General features: G+C 44.3%; 1 protein-coding gene across 5 annotated transcripts in view; it reads right to left on the bottom strand.

Annotated features, from left to right (window-relative positions):
* The window catches only part of ATP8A2 (ATPase phospholipid transporting 8A2), a 353,936-nt gene that overhangs the window by 123,550 nt on the left and 204,553 nt on the right, over positions 1 to 25,833 (bottom strand). For all 5 annotated transcript variants that reach the window (XM_066618841.1, XM_066618843.1, XM_066618845.1 and 2 more), the window contains 3 exons: positions 14,428 to 14,502; positions 7,077 to 7,199; positions 1,880 to 1,958 (listed from right to left, as the gene is read on the bottom strand). In XM_066618841.1, the coding sequence (XP_066474938.1) occupies positions 1,880 to 1,958; positions 7,077 to 7,199; positions 14,428 to 14,502 (277 nt within the window). The remainder of the gene's footprint in view (positions 1 to 1,879; positions 1,959 to 7,076; positions 7,200 to 14,427; positions 14,503 to 25,833) is intronic.

Raw genomic sequence — 25,833 nt, forward strand, 5'->3', positions numbered from 1 at the left:
GACGATAGCACGCCCCCAGTATTACATCGCTGAACAAGCCTGGTAATTTAACCCACAGAGATTCTACGGTGGAGTCTGACCCACCTTCAATCTCTACTTTGCTGGATTCTACCCCTTCCTTAACATAAACGGCCACCCCACCTCCAACACGCCCCTGCCTGTCCCTCCTGTAGAGTTTATAGCCCGGGATTGCGGTATCCCACTGATTCTCCGCATTCCATCAGGTTTCCGTTATGCCCACTATGTCAATGTTTTCCCTTGTCACCAGACATTCCAGTTCTCCCACCTTTGCTCGTAGACTTCGGGCATTCGCATTAAAGGATTTGTACACAGAATGCCCCAGGATGGGCTGCTTATTCGCTCCTTTGTCCCCACATCCTCTCATTGTGCCAAACTGTCTATCACATCCCATCACGCTACCTTTCCCAATTTCTTCTCCTACTCTGCCTTTGTCTTGTTCTCTAACCTCCCCATCCTCATCCCATAGGGATGAGGAGTCCCGAACTGGATGCCCCTCGGCTCCTGTCGGCCTTCCCCCAGGGATCAGTTTAAAAGCTGCTCTGCCACCTTTTTAATGTTATGCGCCAGCAGTCTGGTTTCATTCTGGTTTAAGTGGAGCCCGTCCCTCTTGCACAGGCTCCGCTTGTCCCAAAACGTTCCCCAGTGCCTAACGAATCTAAACCCCTCCTCCCTACACCACCGTCTCATCCACGCACTGAGACCCCTGATCTCCGCATATCCGATCTACGGATAACTCGGTCTGTGAATACGGGGCCCCCGTATCTACCTCTTGTACATAATTAATATCCTTGGGCAAGTCACTATCTATCGGTCTCTGTTCCACATCTGGAAAAGAGAGAAAATGACAACATAACCCAAAGGCTCTTGATGAGCCTGGATGAGACAAGAATTGTGAAACACTTTTGACAACAACCATGTTTTAGTTCGATCTGCCTCTTTCCAGTTCTGCTCCCCTCCTACAGCATATAATTTCTTAAAATATCACAGAGAAATGTGGGGAAATGTGGGATATTTTAGGAGAATTTCAATATGATTGTTTCATCTATATGTTTTATTTGGCCTTGTCTTCCCGAATGCGAGGGCCTTGAAAAAGAAAAAAAATCTTTCTTCAACTTACAGAGATGGTCAGGATGTACTAGGAACACTTAGTTGTAAGGCTACAGAAGTGCTCATTCATCACACATATGCATGCTGCATCTTAAGAAGCTCAGGATGTTAAACGCCAGTGTGTGAATGACTTTTTTAAAATCTGAAAGGATTTCTTCAACTGCAAAAAAGGACAGAAGTTCTACATCCATCTCTCCTTGAAGAGCACAAGCAGCCAAGCTATGTAGCTATATTCTTTCACTCTCTAATCACAGAATTTGAAAATATTTATCAATCACTTTCTGTCTTCTAACCCCTGCTAACTGGGTTAACCTCTGCTAACTGGGTAAGAGGCACTGGGTAACAGAGGGCAGTGGATGGTGGCAGCACTTTTGTAGCCCAGGGTCTCTTTGCCCCTCACTGACCTCCCAGGTAGCTAGTGAGGTAGCCATGTCATCATTGTAATCAGCATATTGTGTGAAAAAATTCTAAGTAATCGGAGCTATATACAAGAGTGCCTGCATCCTCCTGCTCCACATTTATAACTTCTGAGGAGCAGAAATTACTTCTTGTGGAGAATTGTATGCAAAATGGAGGGGTTGGGAGGACACTAGTGATAAAATGTTTGGGTTCAGAAACTGAAGAGGTTGTTGGTCTGTCTGTCATGATGAATTTGCAAAGAGCCTGTTGTGTGACCTGCAAACACACTGGAGTTGAGTTAGAAAGCTGAAGACTATCAGGCCGCTATTTGAAGAAAGAATGAAGCATTTACCGTGTTCCAGGGCTTTCAGTGGAAACCAAAAGAGAATGATGGAGTGGATCAAGGCATTGATGCAGTGACCCCAGAACACCTAAGAGAAGACCAAACAAGGAGGTCAGGTGGCAACAACTCCATTTAATCTTTATTTTATTTTAAACAAATGTCCAAACTGTCTTAACACAACAAGACGAATTACAATACTAAGGGCGCAATCCTAACCCCTTATGTCAGTGCTTTCCAGCACTGACATAAGGGCAATGCAGCTCTAAGGGAATAAACATTCTCTTACTTTGAGGAGGCCTCCGTGAATGCCACCAAACTGCAGGATGCAGCACATGTCCCATTGGCACCGCTATGCCAGTGCTGGAAAGTACTGACATAAGGGGTTAGGATTGCACCCTAAAACAGATAATCACACAACCTAGCCCACCTAAAGTAATTGTAAACATGTATACAGACGGGCCCTGTATCTATTGATCCCGAATTCGTGGACTAACTTATCCATGGGTCGGATTGGGTCTGGTGTCCCTGTATGCGCCCTCCAGAGGGTCTTCTGAGCCCAGTAAAGGCTACGACATCCATCTGTGGCCTCTACTGGGCTCAGACTGAGCCTGACAGTGAAAAAAGTCATTCATGGAGACAAAAGTCATGGTTTCTCCAAGGAACTGGAAGTGATGTTTTTAATGCCTTATTAATGCATTTTTAATGCACTGGAGTTTTAAATGCAGACATTTTTAATGCACTGTTGGTCTCAGACGGACATCCATCTGTGGCCTTTGCCAGGCTCTGGCTGAACCCAACAGTGAAAAAAGTCACTTCCAGTTTCAGGGAGAAACTATTTTAACTGTCTCAACTGAGTAGAACTCCCCTTGCCTCCAGAGGGTGTGGGGAGGCGTTCGCCCCTATTCACACATTCACTTAACTGCGAGGGGGGGGAGGTTTCCAGAACCACACGAATGGGGCACGCCTGTACAATAAAGGCAAAAATAACACCACTTTCTACGCACATTTTGGATTTGTGTATCATTCCTCACTCCTGTTTATGTTTTCACAGGTGCAAACCTAAAGACTTCAGGGAAAGCTTTGTGTTCACTTCTGGAGCTGCATTTTTAGACAAAGGAGGATCATCACATCAGGTATCACTTTTCTTTTTCCTCTTCCTCTCTATTGCTCTTTTTCCTGTCTGATATAGAAACAGGTATACTCACATGATATCTGGTTATTTCTCCATATGGGTCAACCAGCAAAGCTGTAGGTGTAAAAGCCCCTTTGCTGAGTGATTTTATGCTGCCTAAACTTTTATGCTGCCTAAACTATACGTTAAAACATTTATGGGTGCTGTAAAGCCATCCTCTAGTTTCATAAATTTCACAGCACTCAGAGTCCAATCCTATGCTTGTCTACTCAGAACTATACTCCCATTATAGTCAGTTGGGCTTACTTCCATGTAAGTGTGGATAGGATTGCAGCTGGGCAGCCCAATCCTGAGCCCCCGTGGCGCACAGCTTCAGCGGCACCAAAAACATTTGCCACCACATCCTGCGCACCACGGGCTACTGCAGGCAGCACCTTGGGAGAAGGGGACTTTCGTCCCCTTCTCCCGGGTAAGGGAAGTAGCCCCGCAATGGGGCTACTTTCATCCCCCCTCCACAGAACGCCTCCTCCTCGCCTTCCCCCATGCCCCTGCTTTCCTTACTATGGTTTGGTGGTTGGCAGAGGCTGGATGCCTGCCTGGTGCTAGCCCAGCGCCGGGCTAGCACGGGCACTGGCCTGGCATTAGGCCTCACAAATGTACCTTATGGCACGTTTGCGACAGTGCGCATCGGCATTAAGCCAGCCCATGAGCTCAGGATTGGGCTCTTAGTTTTCTACTGTAGGGCACAAGAAGTTCATGGCAATTTCTCAGGGCTATCATCTGATTAATGTAGCAATATCTCAGTTAATTCACCATACAAGTTTCAGGGCACAATCCTAACCAGGTCTACTCAGAAGTAAGTTCTATTTTGTTCAAGTGGGAAACCCTGGCCTCTGAGCGGCCCGCTTGGAGGCAGGCCGTGCAGCGTGGCCTTTCCCAGTTTGAAGAGACACTTGGCCAACAGTCTGAGGCAAAGAGGCAAAGAAGGAAGGCCCATAGCCAGGGAGACAGGCCAGGGACAGACTGCACTTGCTCCCAGTGTGGAAGGGATTGTCACTCCCGAATTGGCCTTTTCAGCCACACTAGACGCTGTTCCAGAACCACCATTCAGAGCGCGATACCATAGCCTTTCGAGACTGAAGGTTGCCAACACTCTCAGGAAAGCATGGTTAGGATTGCAGCCTTAGTTGATTTTTGCCTACATTTGCAATAGTCCTGAAGCAAAAAGCACAATTACTTTGTTTCTAGAAGAATACAAGGTGCCTTAGGCACCAACCTGGAAATGGAACCCCATCCTGCATGAGATGAAGGGAAAGGGCTCTTCTATAATGCACTCTTGTGTTTCTGTAACACTCTCTCTCTCTCTCACTCTCTCTCTCAAAATCTCTCCAGTTCAAAAGTTTTTTAACAATTCATCTAACTGATACATTCAAACTTTGCAGCCCTACTTTTCTATAAAAAAGCATTGCATTTTTGTTGAATTCTGCAAGGCAATCATGATCTTAAACATACATAGACTATGAAGGAAAAATGGTGCCCTTTGCTATTTTGTAAAAAGATCATTATTAAGTAAATTAAAACAAAGTGAGTAATAGACAGAATGCAAAAAACTTCACAAGCCTTTACTGAAATGTAAAGTTTACTGAAATGGAATGGTAGACTTTTTGTGTGGGTGTTTCACTAAACATCTGTCTCTTGAACTAGTGGACTCCTTTACCAATCCGCAACCTCAAAACTTTTCTTTGCTTGAACTGTACACGTTTTGTTTAAAAAACAAAACTCTGAGCGCTGAAGCTCTACTAACCTGAATAGGTTAATAAAACAAGAGAGCCGAGAGTGAAGGAAATTCTCAAAAATATGAAAAGAAAATACATCAGTGTAATTTTACCTGCATATCTCCTTGAAACATCTATTTAAACCCGCACCCTGACAGGAACAATAAAGCCATCTCAATATTTTCACAGAATCTCTTGGGGGGTGGTTAAAAAAGGCTGGCAGGTAGAAGTATGGGAACATTTCTTTACAAAATATAAAATCAGTTGCAGCCCATCTAGATCCTTAGAAGACTCCACATAAGGCACACACTGTGGGGCTAATAAATTCACACGCAGATATGAGGGTCTCTGAGACATATGCAAGTTCTCCAGCCAATACTGCCATTTGGAACTCTACACATGACCCTTTGAACTCATTGCAGATGCAGTCTTAAGTCAGCCTGTGCTGCCTTCAACCCATGCTGCCGTGGGACTGAGTAAGCTGGATGCATGTCAGTCTGATGCACACAGAGCACAGGGGGGATCAGCCCTTGACACACAATTACAGCTGGGTGCCAAAAAGCAATCCATGAGCTTAGCACATAGTGTGGCTGCCAGTGCCATGCTGTCAAAGGGTAATGTGAATCAGACCTTGCAAGCTAACACTGAGGGCATGCATTAAGCCAGGGTTTACTGTCGCTTAGCCTTTGAAGCTGTTCCCAATGCCTGAGCTCACCTGGAACATGCAAACTAATAATAAAGGAAGTACTTTAAACATAGGCAGAGTACCTTTTCTTAACTTTTTCTTCACACATTGTCTATATACGCAGATCGAACTCGCAAGTAGCTCTCCAACAATGGCAGAATGCTGGCTAAGACCCGACCTCTGTCAGAGAGACTACCAACAGGGCCAAAGCCCCAAGTTCTCATGGGATGGGAAGGCCAAGCAAGGTTAGGTCGCATGAGACCGGCTGCACACAGATTGGGAAAACACGTTCAGAATACCTTTTCTTAACCCTCTCACGTCTGAACCTCAATACAGACTTTAGACCTACTAACTCTCAATGTTAGAAATTAAGCACTGTTAGTACTGATCTAGCAACTACTGCACTACACAATGCCTTGGGATTCCTGGGTTCATAGAGTTGTTCAGTCCTAAACGTATCAAGGATCAGCTTCTACCTTAGCCTCTTAATAGGACCACCATATTAAAGCCTACAGAGTCTTCTGAATCCGAGAACAGCTATAGCATGGATATCAACCTTTTCAGACCCAGCTTTACCTCCAACCTGAAAGATGGCAACTGTTTTTAATGTTTTGACTCTATACATTCATCTCTCTTCTTTCTCTACGTTGATCAGATGCAAAGGAAGACAGAAAAGGGAATTTTGGCAGATACAACTTCTCACTTTTCTGTAACAAAGCTGTAGTTACAAGCTGCAGCTGTTACCATTTCTTCTTCTATGTAACTAAAGACAAGGGTATTTACGTCCTCTTGTGCATCAACTTGTCTTCTTGTTTCTAGTTTAAAAATGAAACCCCAAACTGAAAAAAAAGATAATGATCCCATTGGTACAACCTATCTTAATTGAGGTTGTGACCAACTTGTGGGTCTGACCCACCAGTTGGCAGCTGAAAAGCTGCTTTACAGCTCTTGCCTTCTCACCCCCATTCACTCAGTAAGAAGGGGCTGCCACTACAAATATCATAGCAGCTTCTTCTTTATCCAGTGGCATCACTAGGGTTTCTTTCACCTGGTGCCGGAAGCCAGCATGTCACCCCCATGATGGACATCTTCCCATTCAGTGGGTGTGGCAATGCCTCACATCGTGGTTGTGGCAACACATCATCACCCTGCCTCCGGCGGTTTTTTGGCTATAACTTTTGATAGAATAGAGATATTTTAACATTGTGTGTTTCATTGCATTCTGCACGAAATCACACATCGAATTATATATAACATGATGGATTATTCCTAAAAACCGCAATTCTGATAATTCTGGCCAGTAGTGCTCTCACCCCCCTGTGCATGTCACCTGGTGTGGCCTGCACCCCCTGCAACTCCCTAGCGATGCCACTGTAATTATCTCAGTCTTACAGATTTAAAAAACTGCACAAATCAGAAAAAAAGAAAAATAGAGAAAGAAAAGAATCAAAATTAGCTAGGAAGTTAGTGGCTTTCCATATGAACATTAAGGATTAACTATTTTCAGTGGTATAAAGCTTAACTACAACAGCAGTAAATTAAAATTCCAGTTTTAAACCAAAGCTTGTCCCTCCTGTTTTCTTTTCTTCCCCTAAGATAAACAGTGCTTCTTACCCTGCTATTGAACCCATCAGCATTCTGAGTAATTTTGTAGAGCTGGGGAAACCTAAGCATGCTGTCTTGCGTACAGGATCGTTCAAAGATTCCCAAGGTGAAGGGAGGCAATGCTGTGAAAATCTAGAGAAAACAAGAAGTAATTAAAAATAACAAACCATTAACTTCACAAACAAGTTAAGGAGCATGCTTCATACCTGGCAGAAAAGCCTGACACTGTTTAAATCAGCAACAGCAGTTCCACTAAATTCAGTGGTGCCAAATCTAAACCATGCCATCCCAAGTATAAAAGCATTCAGCATCAAAGTGCTGAGAGAAATGGATCCAAAGGTTGAGACTGATCCATTGAGGGAGCTCTATTCATATGTGTGGGTGTCATCATACAAATTGAAACTAAAAATTACAGATAGATTAGGGGATAGAGTGGATAGGGGGATGTTCTTTTCCCTCTCACACAACACCAGAACCAGGGGACATCCACTAAAACGGAGTGTTGAAAGAGTTAGGACAGACAAAAGAAAATATTTCTTTGCCCAGCATGTAAAGTCTGTGGAACTCCTTGCCAGAGGATGTGGTGATGGTATCTGGTCTAGATGCCTCTAAAAGGGGACTGGACAAATTTCTGGAGGAAAAGTCCATCACAAATTACAAGCCCTGATGGGTACATGCAACCTCCCAATTTTAGAAGTAGGCTACCTCAGAATGCCAGATGCAAGGGAGAGTACCAAGATTTAGGTCTCTGGTTATCTTGTGTGCTCCCTGAGGCATCTGGTGGGTCACTGTTAGATAAAGGAAGTTGGATTACTGGGTCTTTACCAATCCAGCAGGGCTCATTTGGGGCTCGTTTTATGTTCTTATGTTTTTATCATGACTGGCTGTAGAAGGGGAAAGAGATACATGGGTCAGGGGTGACACTGAGGTTAACCAGGTTCAGCACTGGTCAAGGGCCCATATCCATCAGAACCCACCTGGCCAAGCTGGCCCCTGGATCATACCAATGCTAGCACATAATGCACCTTGGGGGAAGGAGCTCACTACAGGGCTTTGCCCTACAGCCCCCAGCAACTTGGTTGATATTGCCTGGGCTTGCAAATGTTGCAGGTAATGGGAGTCCAGAATACACTGAAGACTTTCAATCATGGCCAAAAGAGTCCTTGGTAGATGTATTTGAAATACCACCTCCTTCCACACGAATTGGTTCATAAGAAGTTTGTCCTCTGGGTCCCCCTTTATGCAAACGAGTAGGTGGCAAATCATGCAATCCTGATGTTGTGGAATCATTGCTATAGTATCAGCAGATGCAGCATGACTTATGATTGAGTTGTGATCATAATCACAGTCACTTCTAAGTGATTTCCTCCATTATCATTGGGACATCTTCTAAGACAGGGGTGCCCAAACCCTGGCCCGGGGGCCACTTGCAGCCCTCAAGGCCTCTCTATGTGGCCCTCAGAGAGCCCCTAGCCTCCAAGGAGCCTCTAGCCCTCCAGAGATTTGTTGGAGCCCACACTGGCCCGATGCAACTGCTCTCAGCATGAGGGCAACTGTTTGGCCTCTCATGTGAGCTGTGGGATGAGGGCTCCCTCCACTGCTTGTTGTTTCGCGTCTGTGATGCAGTAGCAGCAGGAAAGAAAAGGCCAGTCTTGCTTTGTGCAAGGCCTTTTATAGGCCTTGAACTACTGCAAGACCTTCATTCATTCATATAAGTTCATCTTTAATATATTCATTTATGTAAATTTATTGAAATTTGAAATGTAAATTAATTCGGCCCCTGACACGGTGTCAGAGAGATGATGTGGCCCTCCTGCCAAAAAGTTTGGACACCCCTGTTCTAAGAGAACATTTGTAAGACTAAAGAGTAAAATGATTAATGTTACAGTCAACTCAACATCTGTGTTTACAACATAGTTTGGTCCATAAAACCATGTTCTATGATTTTTATTTTTTTTAAAAAACAGGCTATTTCCTAAAGCTGTACTTTATTACAAAGATGCTTCAGAGCAAAAAATTGACGAGGACAGCTTTGAGAACTGACTGCAGCCTGCAATCAAACAAAATGGTTGGTTGATTCAAATCAATACACAGAATTCAGCACTCCCTACACCCTGCCATCTTCTTGGCTCTTGCTGCCCCTTCCTAATTGGCAGGTCACAAGTCTGGGTTGATGGCAGAAGTCACAGGTGACAGAATTCTCCCTTTTAGGAAAGGCCCAGGAGCTTCAGAGTCTAGCAGCCCAAACCTATCCAGGCCAGCCATCGGCAGAACACACATTGTGCGTTCACATTTAAATAGTCACTTGGACACAATGTCTTATGAGAACACTATTTCTGATGGCACCACTGCCACTGTTGTATGTACTTACACATATGACATCATATGTAAGGTTCCTGAGAACCTTAACTCAGAGTTGGTTTAAATTTTATGCAACAGATAGGTTTCCCATCTATTCATGTGTTACCCCATAATGAATGCTGCAATAACTGAAAGGGAGACATGCATGTACATATAAGTTGCCCCATGCACACCATCACAGTTCCTTGACATACATCTACCGCATCTTCAACCTGTGTTTCAGAAATGTGTTTTTTCTTCAAGTGTGTGACAGTATCTGCACTCACAAGGAAAACACATCTTGCTGTGCAAAGAGTGGGAGGCATGACACAAGAACTGTCACTTGTATTAAATATACAAGCTGTAAGGGATGCAAGATTCTGCACAATTAACAGCCTATGTCAGTGGTTTTCAAACTCTCATGGAGAGTTTGCATGAGGCAATACCCCTGCTTGCAGGGGCAGGGAGGGGAGACAGCGGGGTGGGTGGAAGGCAGCGGCGCGATCCCCAGGATCGCGCCACTCATCGGGCTGCAGGGGCTTGGGTGCACTTACCCAAGCCTCCTGCAGCCTCCCCAGGCTATGGGGAGCCTGATGCTATCTTTGGCAGGGCTCCCCGCAGCAGTGAAAGTGAAAGCAGAGTGATCGTGCCCCACCTCCGCTAAAGCGGAAGTGGAATGTGATCGCTCCGCTTTCACTTTCACTGCTGCAGGGAGCCCTGCCAAAGGTTGCCAAAGGTTGCCCAGGGAGGCTGCAGGAGGCTTGGGTAAGTGCACCCAAACCCCTGCAGCCCCCTGAGCCATGCGATCCTGGGGATCGCGCCGCTGCCTCCTCCCTGCCTCCAGGCTGCCCCACCCCTTAAGGGGGCAGAGGCCAGGGCCCACAGGCTGGGGCATCGCGAAGCCCCAGTTTGAAAAGCCCTGCCCTATGTGCATGGGCACTCTCTCATTCTCTTCCACACTGAGGCATGCTTCACACACATGCCCTGTCTTTAGAAAGTAACACGTTTGCTCTCACCCACATTGATTGGAGCTCCATGTGCACCCTGGAACTCCCAATATTCATACTAAAATCACTAGATCATGCTGAGCATATGTTTGAATAATATTCATGGTTAAGACAAACTTATCTGCAACTTCTCACACAGCAATACCTCCACTAACCTCCTATACTGAAAGTTGTTCTATCATTTCTACTGCTAATCTAAACTTATATCTCTGCACTATATTTACGTATATTCAAGCAGCTGTCCCTAATTATATATCATTTCTATTAATTTTCTTTGCCAACACACACACACACACACACACACACACACACACACTTCAGAGTATAATTCCTGCCAGGAACGTATAAGAAGCCTGGAGAATGCAGGTGAAGATCTGCTTCAACAAAGGGCCGGCTATTCCTGGGGATCAGTAACAGCAAGTACATTTCCAAGCTCCATGATGTCATCTGAACTCCTTTGAATTAGTCACAAAGCAACACACCAGATGGCTGCGCAGAGAGCATTCGGTATTCTTGTGTGTTAGATGAGAGCCAAGACTAATGGGCAGCTCATATGATTGACTTTCCTGTCTGTGTCCACATCCAGAAGGAGCAAGTCACTATTTCCTTGACTGGGGATTGCCCAAATCACAGCTGCTGGCAAAGCAATCATGAGATGCAAGGGAGGCTGTTATTCCCATGAGCAGTTTTGTATAACTAGGCTCTTGGGATGCTCTAATCCATCCCATGTATATGCCACACTATTGTATTGATCTGAGGGCCTCGTTTCAATATTTTAGAGGACTTTTACACGTTTTCTGAGTGACAGTAAGTAGCATACACACACATCAACAAAACAGTCCCATGGCACCTGAAAGACAAACAGATTTATTGTGGCAGAAGCTCTCGTTGCCTAAGGTCTGCTTCCTCAGAGGTCAAGACGCAACCAATTCCCATTCTGCATATCACCATATGAAAATGCCTTAGGGCGCAATCCAAACTGCACCTTCAGCTGGCCCAGGATGGTTGCAAATGTGCTGTAAGGCATGTTTGCGCCTCCTCGAGAGTCAATTGGGCCAGTGCAGGGATGTGCACCAGCCCGCAGAGGCTGACTCCAGCCTCCATGCTGACTTGAAAGGGGAGGCTTGTGTCAGCTGAGCTTAGCTGACGCAAGGGACGGGGAAGAAGCAGGCAGGAGGCACATTGGAGCAGGGGGAGGGAGGGTCGAGAGCAGTCCAGGGGGCAGGAGGGCAGGAAGTGGTAGGTGGGGCTGGGACCAGGCAGATATGCCAGATTTTAGCCCCCCTTCCCAAGAGGTGCAGAGCGGCTGCAAGCCACTCTGCTCTCTTTGAACTTATGCCACCTCCTGAGGTGGTGCAAGTCTGAGGAGACCCATTGAGGCTGCAGTGGCTTACCCAGGTGTAAGGGAAAGAGTTTCCCCTTACTTCCGGCTGAGCTATTTGGGGCCCCTATCTTGCACTGGATACAGTGCAGGCCTCCTGGCCAGCCTATTCCAGCACAAGATAGGATTGCGCTGTTAGAATCTCATTATTTTCCCTATTTCCTATCCTCCCAACTGTACCCCCCGGCTTCCTGTCTCCACCAGTGGATTCTCAATTCAGCAGGAGAATTGAGTTCTCCAGCCACCAAGTATTCTCACTGTGGCCCCAGGCCCTGCCAGCCTGGACATTCAGCAAGAGCAGGCATAAAATCTTAAAACACATAGACGAACAGGCCTTGCTGAGGGACAATCAGCATGGCTTCCGTAAGGGTAAGTCTTGCCTCACAAACATTTTAGAATTCTTTGAAAAGGTCAACAGGCTTGTGGATGCGGGAGAACCCATGGACATTATATATCTGGACTTTCAGAAGGCGTTTGACACAGTCCCTCACCAAAGGCTGCTGAGAAAACTCCACAGGGAATTAGAAGGCAGGTCCTCTCCTGGATTAGGAACTGGTTGAGGTCCAGGAAGCAGAAAGTGGATGTCAATGGGCAATTTTCACAATGGAGAGAGGTGGAAAGTGGAGTGCCCCAAGGATCTGTCCTGGGACCTGTATTTTTCAACCTGTTCATAAATGACCTGGAGACAGGGTTGAGTAGCGAGGTGGCCAAGTTTGCAGATGACACCAAACTTTTCCGAATGGTGAAGACCAGAAGAGATTGTGAGGAGCTCCAGAAGGATCTCTCCAGGCTGGCAGAATGGGCAGCAAAATGGCAGATGCGTTTCAATGTCAGTAAGTGTAAAGTCATGCACATTGGGGCAAAAAATCCAAACTTTAGATATAGGCTGATGAATTCTGAGCTGTCTGTGACAGATCAGGAGAGAGATCTTGGGGTGCTGGTAGACAGCTCGATGAAAGTGTCAACCCAATGTGCGGCGGCAGCAAAGAGGGCTAATTTCATGATTGGGATAATCAGGAAAGACATTAAGAATAAGACAGCTAATATTGTAATGCCATTGTAAAAATTGATGGTAAGGCCACACCTGGAGTATTGTGTCCAGTTCTGGTCACCACATCTCAAAAGGGATATTGTGGAGATGGAAAAGGTGCAAAAGAGAGCAACCAAAATGATTATTGGGCTGGGGCACTGTCCCTATGAGGAAAGGCTACAACATTTGGGCCTCTTCAGTCTAGAAAAGAGGTGCCTGAGGGGGGACAAGATTGAGACATACAAACTGTCTGCAGGGAATGGACAGAGTGGATAGAAAGATGCTCTTTTCCCTCTCACATAACACCAGAACCAGGGGACATCCACAAAAGTTGAGTGTTGGGAGATTTAGGATAGACAGAAGAAAATATTTCTTTACCCAGTGTGTAATTAGTTTGTAGAACTCCTTGCCACAGCATGTAGTGATGGCATCTTGCCTGGATGCCTTTAAGAGGGGATTGGACAAATTTCTGGAGGAAAAGTTCATTACGGGTTACAAGTCATAGTAGGTATGTGTAAGCTCTTGGTTTTAGAGGCAAGCTGCCTCTGATTGCCAGATGCAGGGGAGGGCACCAGGACGCAGGTTGTGCCTGTTGTCTTGTGTGCTCCCTTTGGCATTTGGTGGGACACTGTGAGATACAGGAAGCTGAACTAGATGGGCCCTTGGCCTGATCCAGCAGGGCTCTTGTTATGCTCTTATGTTCTTAAGGCAGGGGGTCAAGAATGAGCCAATTCCTGAGCAACCACTGCTTGCTCCCGTGGGTCCCCAGGTTGGCAGAACTTGGGGACTGAGCAGGAACAGGTGATGCATTTCTTTGACACTGGGGGCAGGCAGCTAGGCATACCCCCTCCCCATGCAGCAAGGAGATGTCTAATTTAGGTGTGCTGGGGAGCTTGGCAAGACCCAGGAAAATTGTATAACCACCACATCTCCCACCCATTCAATTTAGAGTCATTCCATTCATCCACCTTTCTTTTTCACTTTGGGATAGTGGTGTCCCCAGCCTGGCAGTGGGGCCGTAGATCAGTGAAAGACCATGGTAAGAGGAATGAGCAGGAAGCAGATCATTGTGGCTTCCATTGGTGGCTGGTTGGAGGGAGGCAACAGTGAAAGTGGCAGACGTGGAGCAAAAGGCCCTTTGAATCTGCCAACCCCTGGGAATTGGCTACTGATGCATCCTTCATCAGCTTGCTTCATGGATAGGCCAGCCATGACTTCTCCCCAATATGTGACTCAACAAGTCAAACGCAGCCCGTAGGCAATGCATCACAAACAATCAGGAGATTGATAAATCTTCATATCCCACTGTCTGTCTTTAAAAACAGGGTGTTGTCAAATACTTGGCAAACTGGTGCACTGCATTCAGTCTTGTGGATCATAAGTTTCGTAGGCTCGTACTGTTCTAATATTTTCAAGGTGCTCTTCCAAACTAGAAATAACAAGCAGCGGGCATTTCCTTTTTCCTAAGTCAAAGTGATAATGAGCCCCCTCCCAAAGCACCTTGCAACAGATGATCAGCGGAGATAAACCACACAGACATTAACAGCAGTAGAATGCGCTCTGGGTTCTGCATGTTATCAAACTGAGACAGGGGACACTTACCACATTGTACAGGCCAATGCACCAACGCTCAAATAAAATCTGCCCAGAAAATCCATTAACGAACGCAAACCAAAGCTGAAACAGAAGAAAGTTATATGAGGCTTTAGTTCAATGTGACACAAATATTTCTACTCATTGAAGAAGAGGAGTGCATGGAATGTGGACATCATCTGGAGACAGCTGCTGGATAGGGTCTAAAAATAAGTATTCACAGTTGTTCTTCTCTTCTAAATAGAGCCATGCAGCCAGAGTGGTGGAACAATCTGCAGCCTTTGCTACATTACTATAAAATGGTGCTGGCAAATTTGTGGGATGTTCCTTAATATCAGAAGCTCATCTGGATTCAAATCACATAGGACAGAATGTATAAAACCCCTTTAAATCAGAATAACCCTATAAAGAGCAAACGAGAACTTGCTATTGTCTACTTGTCTACTTGTTTCATATTCTCCTCTACCTCTGGGGTTTGAGATGCTTGATAATAGTGGGTGCTTTACAGGGTTGGGAACGCGAGTCAGTGACTCAAACTCGAGCCACAAAAATGCGTGGTTTTGGGTGACTCGGCGACTCATGAGTCACACGCGTGGAAGACTCTGAAAAAGACTTAAGTCAGGGCCCCCTGACTCGGCACTTGTTCCCATGTATGCTGAATCAAGTTTGCATGTGTCTGGGGGTGGTTGCTTACTGTTTCCGCGGCATGGAAAACCTAGTGGGGCCAGCATTCCGACGGGGCGAGCAGCAGAAAAGTTCCAGCCAAGAGGCAAGAAAGGGTTAATGTGAGCAGGAGGTGAGAGGCAGGACCGGCCTCTCTTTTCCTGTCTCTGATAGGAAAGAAGGAACTTGTACAAAGTTTGTACATCATTGTACAAAGGATGGGCATTCTGATATTTTCATTGGCTGAGGAAGAGTAGGAGGAGGAGCCAAGGGGTTTTTTTGCCTTATAATTGGCTGGCAAAACCCAGGGAGAGGGAGGAGGCAGGGGGTTCATAGCAATTACACTTGCCAACTGCATGGAAAGGGAGAAGGAATTCTCATTGAACGACTGGCTTCAGTGGGACTACTTCTGAGTAGGGCTGCAGAGGATTGGGTCATCCTGGTAAACCTCACAGCTGCTGCGCGGGACCCTCTTAGCCCTTCCATCCCTGTTTTTGCTCTGTCCCTCCCACTCATACCCTGTTTACAGATGGCAGGGACATCAGGGGAGTGTTTAAAGAGAACCCCAACACACACACACACACACACACACACACACACGCTCCCCAACAGCAGCCCCATTTTTTCCACAACAGGCTTTTCAAAGGGGGGGTGGGTGACTCAACTCGATTAGAGTCACTGGAGGGTGACTCAGAAAGTGCCCGTTATGAATCTTTTTCAAGTTGAGCTGCGGGGGAATGTGACTCGGCGACTTGACCTGACTCAAGCCCCACTGGATTTTCCCATCCCTGGCGCTTTATTTTTAAAACAGAACACAACCTTTAAAATGCTGCAAGGAACACTAACATTCTTGTGTAGCAGCATTACAGGACTTCAATTTGAATTGGGACCTCTGCACTGTTTTCCAGTTTTAAATTACCTCTACAAAGTGCCTTTTTAACTCTAAAAGTCTAATTGTAGCCTGCACTAGATTCATACAGGTCTGCAGCCAGAAATTATATTGGGGGAGGGGGGTGTCTACTGGAAGATCCACTATATGTCAATGTGAGCCAGTAAAAATTATGTCTGATTTGTTAAAAGTGATTTAAAACACTAACTCAGAAGATTTAATACACATGGCTTTCTTTTCACTTTGTCTTTATAATGACCCACCAAGACAGATTGAGCTGGGAGATTGTGACTGGTCTAAGGTGGGCATTACGGCTGAGCTCAGCTCCCAGGTCCATTCCCAATTCACTATACCTCACTAGCTTTCTCCTGGCAACTATGTTTGCCACCAGAATGCCTCATTTTTCATCAGTCAAAGCCTCCACATAATTAATGAAGTTGAAATGGTTAAAAAGTAAAGTAAGAGGGAATATGAGACAGCAAGTAAGAAGGGTGGAAGATATTGCCAGATTGACATAGAAAACAAAAATTAAGACAGAGGCTTGAAGAATAGGCATCAGTGGGAGAGAAAAGTGGGCTTTGTTTTTGATTTTTATAGGCAAAGGCTGCTACTTGACAGAATTGCAATTAGATTCAGAAAGAAAGTAAAGAAAGGTGGTAAAGAGAGCAAATTGCAGATGATGAGAAAAGTCAGTGACACTGGAATATACACGAACAGTTGGAAGTTACTCCCTTGTTGTCTATATTTGCAAGATTTTCTCCTAAGAACTCATATGGTCTGATTTTGAGCCATGTCAGACATTCTAAAAAAGCAGTGAGAAAAAAAGTGCAATTTACTAACAGCACAATCTCATATGATTGCTCAGAAGTAAGTTCCATTTTAGTCAGTGGGGCTTACTCTCATGTAAGTGTCATAGGCTTCCAGCCTAACACGTATTTACTTTATACTTCCAAGTCATTTTCAAACTGGGGCAGATGTGGATATATCTTATGGGGAGATACATACTTTGTTCCTTTACCAATAGGGTGTGCATTCCCTGCAGAAGATATGGGGATCTTTCTATGACACCCAAAAATATGGGAGAGGAAGTGCAATAAAATTCATTCATGTTTCCATGTTTGATGACTAAGAGCCCAATCCTATGCATGTCTACTCAGAAGTAAGTCCCATTATAGTCAAAAGGGCTTACTTCCAGGTAAGTGTGGATAGGATTGCAGCCTAAATCACTCTCCTTTTATCTGGACTCACCAGACCTTATTCTTGAGAACTTGTTTTCAATGACAGATGTCAGATCTAGAAACATATGGTGTAGCAACAAAGAGCTTGTAGGTCTCCCAGTATACATGCTGCACCCGTGGCACCTGATTACCATGAGCAGATATTCAATACAGAATCCAGATCTTCAAAATAAGCAAAAGGATATGTAAAAGGATCTTTCAGTTTAGAACTCTAAACTGATACTTGAATTTCCATTGCAAGGACTTGCTCAAAAATACTACACCAAACCATTCCCAGTCTCATAATTCTTGCACACAAGGCTTAACCCAGTACATTTTACCTATGCTAATAGCAAATAGGATTTGCTATTAGCATAGGTTTACAGCCATTTACACTGAATTTCATCTGCCATTTTAAGAACATAAGAACAGCCCCACTGGATCAGGCCATAGGCCCATCTAGTCCAGCTTCCTGTATCTCACAGCGGCCCACCAAATGCCCCAGGGAGCATACCAGACAACAAGAGACCTCATCCTGGTGCCCTCCCTTGCATCTGGCATTCTGACATAACCCATTTCTAAAATCAGGAGGTTGCGCATACACATCATGGCTTGTACCCCATAATGGATTTTTCCTCCAGAAACTTGTCCAATCCCCTTTTAAAGGCATCTAGGCAAGACGCCAGCACCACATCCTGTGGCAAGGAGTTCCACAGACCGACCACAAGCTGAGTAAAGAAATATTTTCTTTTGTCTGTCCTAACCCGCCCAACACTCAATTTTAGTGGATGTCCCCTGGTTCTGGTGTTATGTGAGAGTGTAAAGAGCATCACCCTATCCACTCTGTCCATCCCCTGCATAATTTTGTATGTCTCAATCATGTCCCCCCTCAGGCGTCTCTTTTCTAGGCTGAAGAGGCCCAAACGCCGTAGCCTTTCCTCATAAGGAAGGTGCCCCAGCCCCGTAATCATCTTAGTCGCTCTCTTTTGCACCTTTTCCATTTCCACTATGTCTTTTTTGAGATGCGGCGACCAGAACTGGACACAATACTCCAGGTGTGGCCTTACCATAGATTTGTACAACGGCATTATAATACTAGCTGTTTTGTTCTCAATACCCTTCCTAATGATCCCAAGCATAGAATTGGCCTTCTTCACTGCTGCCGCACATTGGGTCGATACTTTCATTGAACTGTCCACCACCACCCCAAGATCTCTCTCCTGATCTGTCACAGACAGCTCAGAATTTTCTTGAAAGTGCCCCCTTTTTCCCCTCAGCATTATGTTGTTTTCTAACTCTTCCATCTGCTTAGAAGTATAGTTTCTACAATACCAGTCTATTCAATAATTTTTAAAAAAATTGTTGTTGAAGGATTTATGCTGCATCACTGGATCAGTCTGTCAATTTTACAGAAAGCTGCTGGGAGATGTTTCTGACTCTTCTAAACATCCTCTTCTCCTAGAAAAGGGGGGCGGGAGAGTCTGGCTTTGCTATGCAAACATTACTTGTAACATTTTACTGAATGTCTTGGACTCATTTTTATCATTTGCAGGTGCTGCTGGGAATTTTATGGGCAAAAATCAAAATCTTCTGAAACCGCATCCAACCTTGGAAAAGTATCTTTTATTGAAATGATCCTCGGCTGGATAATCAAACCCACTTGCTTCAAGGGAGCTATTATCTAGATGGAACCAACAAAAACACGCGTTTTAAAAACATGAAAAAGAAAACAGAACTGGTATGACAAAATGCAAATCTCCCTCGCTTCCTTTTAGGTAAGAGCCACAGAAGTAAAAATGAAGCCAAATGAGAATTTTAAAATATGTACACATGGACACTTGTGCTACATTCTTTACCAACGTGGGGCAAAATGTTTAAGGTTATGACATTTATAATGGCTATGTTTGTTTTGCAGTTTCACACGAGCGACTATGACTTTAAAAAGAATTATTCTTCAAATATCTTAAAGACCACAAATCATGATAAAGGGCATCACACCCCTATATTTTATAACTGGTAGAAAGTCCAGTTTGCAGTGCTTGTTGTTTGTGGAGATTATATGTTACCTTTCTCAAGTCAGTGGGAAAAAAACACCCTTCCCTGCAAGGTTCCAGTTTTAACGAGAAATGCTAACTACCTTTAAAGCTGTGCATGCTGGAGACTGCCCATGGTTGACTCAGACTCGGTGAGTCGGTAGGGACTCTGGCCAAGTCTGGCTCAGCTTGCCAAGCTCCTGGGGACTGCAGCCCACAACTACGGCACTGCTATGAGCAAATGGATCCAGAGTTATTAAACAGCTTTTCTGATTTGGTAAAAGAACATTCTTTGCTCCTTTTAACTGTTGCCTACCTGTCAGAAATGTCAGAGGTGCTGATTTATAACACGGCTACATAAAGAAATACTTTTGAGGACCAGATTCAAATGCAAGGAAGTTCATATTTAAGACTCAAAATCCAGGCTTGACACACTATCATTACCTCACCTTATAATGGCTGATGGAGCGGAGATCTGAGATTAGCTGCAACGTCTAAGAGAAACTGAGCATGTGAAAAGGTGAATACTCAATCCATAGGGCCATATGGAGAGTGAGATTGCTTCCAACCTTGCTGGGGCGTGGGGGGGGGCAGGATAACCAATGAACAAAAGAAGAATGGGGGAAGAGTTGTTTCCCTGCTGCAAAACCCAATATGCTATCCCCCCCCCATTCATATGAAGACTTCCTTGGTGCAGTAAAGTTCTCCTTTCTGTTCATCAGCTCCTCCGCTTGAACATGTTATGTGAGCCAAAAGATCCCTCCTGAGAGAGTTTTCAAGTACTGTATAATGCCTTTCAAAGTCATTCCCCATTCCTGCAACCAGCTGGCCAAAAAGGGAATCTGGTTCACATTTGTATGCTAGTTGGGGCAGAGCCCTCACTACTAGGAACATTTTCTGGGAAGTATTAGTCTTCTGAAATGCTAGATGTTCTGATACTTCTGTAATAGAACATCTGGGCTGAAACACCTCCCTTATGAGGGAAAGCTACAGAGTTTGGGGGTCTTCAGTCTAGAAAAACAGTGACTGAGCAGGGATAAGTTTCATACATACAAAATTATGCAGGGAATGGATACAATGGTAGAGGAACACTCTTCTCTCACACACAACACCAGAACCAAAGAACAGCCACTAAAACCGAGTGTCGGGAGAGTCAGAACAGACAAAAGAAAATATTTATTTAGCCATCCTATGATTAGTCTGTGGAACACCTTGCTGCAGGATATAGTGATTGCATCTGGCCTAGATGCCTTTAAAAAGGAATTGGATAGATTTCTAGAAGAAAGTCCATCACAGGTTACAAGCCATGATGGATATGTATACCCTCCTGGTTTTAGAAGTAGGCAGAATGCTAGATGCAAGGAAGGGCACCAGGATGTAGGTCTCTTGTTGTCTTGTGGGCTCCCTGAGGCATCTGGTGGGTGACTGTTAGATATAGGAAGCTGGACTAGATGGTTCTTGAGCCTGATCCAGCAAGGCTTTTCTGTATGGGACTGAGCATTGTTCTCATGACAACAGTTCTCTGTACCCAGCATTAAGAACCTCATTTCTGCTTAGCTTGTGTTTGAGACTATTTTGCATCCATTGTATGAGATAGTGCCTGGTGATCCACTCAAGGGAGTTCAAGAAAAGTACCTACATGCTTAATTCATATTTTGTTATATTTTGAGCTTTAAACTGTCTGTGTCTTGTTTGCTCCTGATTGTTAACCTATAACTGCAGCATACATGTGCTGTGTTTTGAATGTTTTTGACCATGTTTTGAATTCTGACATCCTGTGGAACTCCTTGCTTCATGCATGCTTTGAAATGTTGTTCAGTCAAGACATCTGCTCTTGCTACGTCTTTTGTTTCAGTAAAGGATCAGTACTCAAAAGGAAACAGCTATGATCTGTCTCTTCTCTTTGGAGCTCTACCAGGGAGGTGTGGTGTCCTTTAAAGCATAAAACAAAATAACAATTTTCCAAAGTCTACAAATCAATGACTTTTTTTCCTTTGCAATGCCATCAACCAAATGCAAACAGATGACTCAGAGGTGAAAGAGTCATAGCCTATTATCAATTTCCTCAATCTCATAGTTTACACACCTGCCATGAATCCATTTTAAGGAGGAGTCAGGAATATTTTTCCAAAAATGGCCTCATTTGAACAAGTTGCTGGGCAATTTTAATTGCAATTTAAGGCGTTACACTTAATTATTATGGAGCATTAAACGCTTGAAATGGTGCAAACTAATTTATTTCAGCGCTTGAAGGTAGTGGGACAGCAAATCAGCTCTTCTAAATGTGTACATTTATGATGTCTTGATAATAGGCAGCTTAACAAGAATGAGAGATGTTTTCTCAATCTCACTAAAGGGCATGGAGAGCAGATGAAGGCAGGGTATCAACAACTGCCATGGGCACCAATTATAGGCAGACTGTTGCCTCGACTGCATGGAGATGCGCTCAATTCTCAAAAATAGCCTCTCCTTCCACAGTGTATTTTGCACGCCTTGCCAAATAAACTTTGTAAAACAAAATAAAACAGAAACAGTGTGCCGAATAAAGCAGCTTTATCTATCTCCTACACAGTTTATTAATATGGTCCCCTGATTAAAATCCTCTTTGTGACGAATTTCTCTATATAAGAGTCTTAACCTGTACAAGAGCATCTATCTTTTAAAGCAGGGGTGCCCAAACCCTGGCCCTGGGGCCACTTGCGGCCCTCGAAGCCTCTCAATGCGGCCCTCAGGGAGCCCCTAGTCTCCAATGAGCCTCTGGCCCTCCAGAGATTTGTTGAAGCCCACACTGGCCAGAAGCAACTGCTCTCAGCTTGAGGGCAACTGTTTGACCTCTTGCATGTGCTGTGGAATGAGGGCTCCCTCCACTGCTTGCTGTTTCACGTCTGTGATGCAGCAGGGGCAGCAAAGGAGCCTTGCTTTGTGCAAGGCCTTTTATAGGCCTTGAGATATTGCAAGACCTTCATTCATTCATATAAGTTCATCTTTAATGTATTCATTTATGTAATGTAAACTTATTCAAATTTTAAATGTAAATTAAATCTTTTTTCCCCTGCCGCCAACACAGTATCACAGAGATGATGTGGCCCTCCTGCCAAAAACTTTGGACACCCCTGTTTTAAAGTATCTCTTTGTTATATAGGACTACAGCACCAGTTCCCAAATGTAAGGTTAGAGATGCCTTTTTTAAAAAAGACAAGAGAATGTGACAAAAATTAACTGAGATCCACATGGTTTGCCAATTATTTTCTTTGCTTATTAACAGGCAATTACAAGTAAAGTATTTCCTTTTTGACCCAATCAGCGCTAACAGAGTGATCCTTAATGGGTCAATTCAAAGAAGCTGGCAGCTTGGCATGTGCCCATCTAGGAAGCCCACTTAGTTATGCCATATGTGCCCCAGCTTCAGTCAGCAACAGCACAAAGAGAGGGACTGCCTTTCAGTTATGGAGCTCCTCCTGTCACACGACAGCCTTGGCAATGCCTGAGCACCTCTTGGGCATGTGATCAGATCTGTCTGTTCAGGACTTAACTGGGGAGATGTGGGGAAATTTCATGGAATAAATTCTGTTGGTTGATGTTTGCTCTTGTTACCTGCCCCAAGCCTTGACAATGGAATGAACTATAAATATATATGAATGCAGTGATTCTAAAACTTTTTAGCACTGGGACCCACTTTTTAGAATGACAATCTGTCAGGACACACCAGAAATGATATTAACCTGGAAGTGAATGTCAAGGCCAGAAATGACATCATCAAGCAGGAAAAATGTTAACACCCCCATATGACAAAATCAAATCAAATAAATTAATAAATTAAGTACATAAATAAAAAAGGTTTACAATAAGTGTATGTTTAAAAATTTATTTAAAATAAAGAAGAACCTTCTTAACCCTCCCAAGCAGTTACTGATCAGTTAAAAAAAAAATTCCACAAACATTCCAAATGCTGCAATCCTATCCACACTTACCAGGGAGTAAGCCCCATTGACTATCATTGTTAAAAGCATAGTAGCCTGTTCAAAGTACATCAAGTCTGTCTGTTGGCAACCTTCAGTCTCGAAAGACTATAGTATCGCGCTCTGAATGGTAGTTCTGGAACAGCATCTAGTGTGGCTGAAAAGGCCGATTCGGGAGTGATCGTCTAATATATTAAAAATTAAATACACATTGAAATGAATGGGGACCCACTTGAAATTGGCTTGCAACCCATTGAGTGGGTTCCAAAGAACAATTTCAGAAATATGAGTGAATGAATGAATGAATGAATGAATGGTATTGCTAGGCTCCCCCTTTTTTCTGAACAATAGCTTCAGACATTTATGTAAATTTATGCATGTTCAAATTGACTGTGTGCCTAGTACTAGTTAAAGAAATTTGGACAAGCTGCAGCCTTTGCTCGCTACTGTCCATAAAACAATTCAAGAGCCCTCCCTGCAACCAGAATCTGACTCTACATGCTGAGATCAGCATATCAGGGAAGAAATTTCCATCACTCTGAAGACCAGACAAAACCACACATCAGTTAACTCAAGTATATGGAATTTAACCTGATTGAATATCATTGACTTTCAGTGCGGGAGAACATTCTAAAAGCTAAACACATGAACTTAACTGTAACATTTGCCAAAGCGTAAGTCTCTTTGTATGCAATGTTACATGAAATGTAGAATGTGCTTAGGTGTTCTTTTTGCTTTTCCAAAACTGTTGGCTTTCAATGGAAACTTTTTCCTAATTAATACTGTGTTCGCGTGCAAGAGTGCATGTGCAATCAGAATAAAAAATGAGGCAAGAACAAGGTGCTAAAACCCCCTAGACCAGGGGTGTCCAAAGTTTTTGGCAGGAGGGCCACATCATCTCTCTGACACTGTGTCTGGGGCTGGGGAAGAAAATAATTAATTTATATTTAAAATTTGAATAAATTTACAGAAGTTTACATAAATGAATATATTAAAGATGAACTTATATGAATGAATGATGGTCTTGCAATATCTCAAGGCCTTGCACAAAGCAAGGCCAGCCTTTCCTTTGCTGCTGCTGCTGCATCACAGATGTGAAACAGCAAGCAGTGAAGGGGGCCCTCATCCCACAGCTCATGCAAGAGGTCAAACAGTCGCCCTCCACTGAGAGCAGTTGCATCAGGCCAATGTGGGCTCCAGCAAGCAAGGAGGACCAGAGGCTCATTGGAGACTGGGGGCTCCCTGAGGGCTGCACTAGGTGTTGTCAAGGGCCACAGGGGGTTTGGGCACCCCTGCCCTAGACCATCATGGTTTTGCCCTGTTTCATAACCTCTCAACATGGTATTTTGAAAACCAAAATATCAAGGCACCTTACACTTCTCGTATAATGTGTAGTAACTTGACCCTTGTTCTAATGTGCTGCTCATCCTCCTTTGTTATCACTGACACCTCTGAAAAATCAGTTCTGCATTATGATTTTGGGTCCAATCCTATGCTGCTCATTTGCCCTGCTGTACAGCAGCACCAAAATAGCTACCACTGTATCCTGCAGGGCAGGAGAAGCAGCTGCAGGTCTCCTCTGGAAAAGGAAACATCTGTTCCCTTATCTGTTCCCTTATCAGTGCCCCTGCAGCCCTGATGGGTCTACTTGGATCTCCATCAGCGCAATCACACAGCACCATGGAAAGTCACTGCATTAAGCCCTGTTAGTCATTTTAATGCAAGTTCCTCCTAGATTCAAGGTAAGTTGCAGTGCTGTTTTGCAAAGACAAACTTTTTTCCATTAAAACACAAGCCCCTTGGTCTGCATCACAATTAATCAATTAGCATGTCAAGTGACACGCCCAAGTTACACAAGGGCTTTTTGTTTTGTTTTTCCCCCTTTTCTTTTCTTTTCTTTCCAGATTGCAAGCTTTTTGGGACACCCAACCATCTTTTAATGTTTGTTATATAAACTGCTTCATGAACTAAATTTGAGAAAGCATTTAAAAATGTTTTTTATAATTAATATTGATAATAATAACCCATCATGCTACTTAAAAACATGGAAACCATTGTAGCAGTGCAAGTCTATACTCAGAAGTCTAACTCCACATTCAGTGGGCCTTGCCCTGATGAAAACGTGCACAGGATTGCAGTTTAGGATTGGGGAACTGTTCTAGAGATGGCATAAGCACTAGCCACTTGGTGCTGTCCACAGACAGCTTTTGCTGCAACCAATTTTTTCAGAGTTCAGCCCTTGTACCAAAGGCTATGAGGGCACTTCCAAACCAGCACCAGTGATAACAAAGGAGGATGAGCAGCACATTAGAAGGATCTCTCCAGACTGGCAGAATGGGCAGCAAAATGGCAGATGCGCTTCAATGTCAGTAAGTGTAAAGTCATGCACATTGGGGCAAAAAATCAAAACTTCACTTATAGGCTAATGGGTTCTGAGCTGTCTGTGACAGATCGGGAGAGAGATCTGGGGGTGGTGGTGGACAGGTCGATGAAAGTGTCGACCCAACGTGCGGCGGCGGTGAAGAAGGCCAATTCTATGCTTGGGATCATTAGGAAGGGTATTGAGAACAAAACGGCTAGTATTATAATGCCGTTGTACAAATCTATGGTAAGGCCACACCAGGAGTATTGTGTCCAGTTCTGGTCGCCGCATC

Source organism: Tiliqua scincoides, chromosome 3, assembly GCF_035046505.1.
Source record: "Tiliqua scincoides isolate rTilSci1 chromosome 3, rTilSci1.hap2, whole genome shotgun sequence".
In the NCBI taxonomy this organism is placed as follows: Eukaryota; Metazoa; Chordata; class Lepidosauria; order Squamata; family Scincidae; genus Tiliqua; species Tiliqua scincoides.